Source organism: Pygoscelis adeliae, unplaced genomic scaffold, assembly GCF_000699105.1.
Source record: "Pygoscelis adeliae isolate BGI_AS28 unplaced genomic scaffold, ASM69910v1 Scaffold57, whole genome shotgun sequence".
NCBI classification, from domain to species: domain Eukaryota; kingdom Metazoa; phylum Chordata; class Aves; order Sphenisciformes; family Spheniscidae; genus Pygoscelis; species Pygoscelis adeliae.
The window spans coordinates 2858452-2861617 of NW_008825615.1; the positions used below are offsets into that span (position 1 = coordinate 2858452).

Genomic DNA, 3166 nt, shown 5'->3' on the forward strand with positions numbered 1-3166 from the left:
GGTGAGCAATTGCATTGTGCATCACTTGTTTTGTATATTCTTTCATCATTATTATTATTATTATTATTATTATTATTATTATCCCTTCCTTTGTCCTATTAAACTGTCTTTATCTCAACCCGCAAATTTTACTCTTTTTTTCCCCCGATTCTCTCCCCCATCCCACTGGGGGTGGGAGTGAGCGAACAGCTGTGTGACGTTTAGCTGCCTGCCAGGTTAAACCACAACAGTCTGGTAGCTGGCTTTGAGGGGCTTCAAAGGACGTGCTCTCCCTTGCTGTGGCAGCAGTCTGTTTCTGTTGGTTTTATATCAACATTTGGCACAAGGGAACTTCACAAGAAGTAATAATAAATATAATTGCAAAATGCCCATTGTTATATTTTTCATGACTGGATAGAACTGTTTTATTTTTGCCATGTGATTCATTTCGAGAGAGGATTATGCCAAGTTCTGCCTTATAATCATTGGAGATTCACCCCTGGGAAGTGCTGCATCACAAACTTGGCAGGAAACACTCAGCCATTGCTTTCTCAGAATTCATCCAAAGAAAGTGCCTTTGACTGAAAGCAGAGTTAAGCACTTCCTTTTGAGAAAATGCCATATTTCTCCCCCTTTTTGTAAGGAGTCTAAGCCCTCTTTTAGTGTCTTGGAAAAGAATATAATATATTGAAATATGTTTTTTCTTCTTCCCTCTTAGGAAACTTCTCAGAGTTCTTCCTCTACCGAGTGAAAACTGGAATGCTTTAGTTGAAGAGTGGTGTTGTCACCCTAACCCCTTTGCCAGAAGCAGTTTGTACCCTAAGCATGATGACTGTTTTCTTGGAGACACTTTTTTTCTGTTGAATTCAGGAAATGAATCACATGTGCCTGAATCTCCCATGTGCGGCTCAGAGACTGGACACCATGCTTCTCAGAGTGGCTCCAACTTGGTAAAGTATTTTGTTTGAATAATTCTTAAGTGAATGTATTTGGACTTTTTTCGTTGTAAAACATTTTTTTTGTCACTGGTTTATTTAAATTGTATGTATTACAGAGCTGTTTTGAAGGTCATAGGGAGTTGTTGACATTCAGTTGTACAGAAGCCAGAAAATATTCTAAGCTATGATTTACATTTTCTAAAGCATGCACCGTGGTCTTGAAATTGACCTATATATGCAAGAAGAACTTTTTCCTATAAACCGAATTAGAAACTCTTTAATTATGTAGTTCTAAACCCAAATATTTCCCCCCCAAAATATCCTGAGTGAAGGACATCAACATTTAGTAAGATAATAACTGTAATGGGTTAGGTGTTTGTCAAAGGGTAGTGGAGTGAAGAATGAGGAGGAAACTGGAGTAACAATGCTTTTTCTTCTCAAACTATGACTGGATGCATAACCATAAATATGATCAAAGGAAGGTGTGATTTTTTTTTTTCTTTCTTTAGCTTTAGAAAGACTTGGAAAAATCAGAATGTGTTTTGGGTTCAGATGTGGCTGTCTTACACTCTTAGAATATAGTAAGGAAATTGAGTTTGTTTGACTACTCTGTCTAGTGAGAGGGACCTGCCACCCCAGGTTATAACTCTTTATGTTGATGTTTCTGAGGTGTTCCAGGAGGGGATATATCCATCCGCTGAGCGTCTAGGAAGAAGGCTATCATTTGGCTTATAAACATCAAAATTTGTTGTTGCCCAGGAAAAAAAACATTTGTAGGTATACTGATGTTTCAATGGTGGGACAAAACCCATCAAGAAAGAAAATTCAGTGCTTTACTCACCTTGGAAATCTAGCACTTGTGTAAAAGTTCAAGCAATAATCTTTTCTTCTACCAGAAGAACATCCAGGAACTTAGTTCACCAAAGCCTACATTTCCATAAAGCCTTTTCTGTTAATCTACTGCTTGTCTGTATTTGTGCTGACAAAAGTTGGTCCTGCAGATACCATCTTTTCTTCCAATACCATGTACTAAACCTAATTACTGAAATCCTTCTACAATTACGGGAACCGTTGCTGCCTTGGCAACTTGTGTCTGTAACAGCTGATGACTTGCTACGTACAGATTCCCAACATGAAACTTCTAATCTGTTGAGAAGTAACACCAAAGACCCTGATTCCTGTCTGCTGCTGCTCCTTATCATCATTAGGGATTTGTATTATCCCCAGTTAAATCACCAGGATTCTTGCAGTTCAACGGTTGCTGGTGCAATGCATCCAAGCAAGCCATCTGCTTGTGGAACAGTTCTGTCCTGTGGTCCATATCTGCAAGTCTTGCAGCTGCAGTCCCTTTGGTTTCTTGTTCCATTGTTCTTTGAAAAGCAGAATATGGGGAGGAGAAAATAAGAACTGATACCCTGAAAGGATATCAGCATGGGAGAAGCAGATTAATTTGGATTAACTCTGTGGCAATTGGAGTTACTTCTTCTAAGTATCCTTAAGAAGGAGGCTGAGCGGAAGATTCTGAATTTCCCAAAGGACAATGCTTTGTGCCAGAGGTCCCCAAAATGAATTATCTTACATTTCAGTAGTCTCAAAGGAGACCTTAGAACAATGGGAACAAAGACGGGAAGAGGCAGGGTGCATGGAGTTCATATTGCAGCCCAAAGACAGGGGAGCAGTCCGCCCAACACACTAATTCAATCAATCAAAGAGAGTGTTTGCCAGAAAAGGGTTGTTTTAGAGGCAGAAACATGATAAAAGGATGTGGGACAAAGATGTTACAGAGATGTGGGTCAAATCAGGGTAACAGCAGAACTTTTGAATGAGGGAGGAGGCTATTTTTTGTCAGAGGCATACAATAGTAGTTTAGTGTGATGAATTTTCATGTTTGCTTCCTTAAACTTGCATTGAAGTTGAGAATTCTTCCCTTGTTTGTGTCAAATCCCTCATTATACATCTTTCACACTTGCAATGAATTCTCATTTCTGTGTTTGCTTATTTCCAGCATCACTTGCTTGCCAAGCAAATGAGCAAAACTGTAAGATCCAGCAGAAGCTGGACTAATAAGGAGAAAAATGCTCATACTGAAACAGAAAATTCTTCCATAATATGAGTAATAGAAACTTACAGGCAAGACAGATTGCTATTGGCATAAATGTTCTCATTTCAGAGAATATTGTTGCAATCTGCCCTATTATGAAAGTCCTTTTTTAATTGCATTGCAGTTCTTTGGAAAGTGTTTGCCTATG

The 3166-nt window shown here is 38.8% G+C and overlaps 1 protein-coding gene across 1 annotated transcript in view; it reads left to right on the plus strand.

The window, feature by feature from the left end:
- The window catches only part of UBE3D (ubiquitin protein ligase E3D), a 97139-nt gene that overhangs the window by 13190 nt on the left and 80783 nt on the right, over positions 1 to 3166 (plus strand). Inside the window, exon 3 of the mRNA XM_009333224.1 lies at positions 698 to 929. Within this exon, the coding sequence (XP_009331499.1) occupies positions 698 to 929 (232 nt within the window). The remainder of the gene's footprint in view (positions 1 to 697; positions 930 to 3166) is intronic.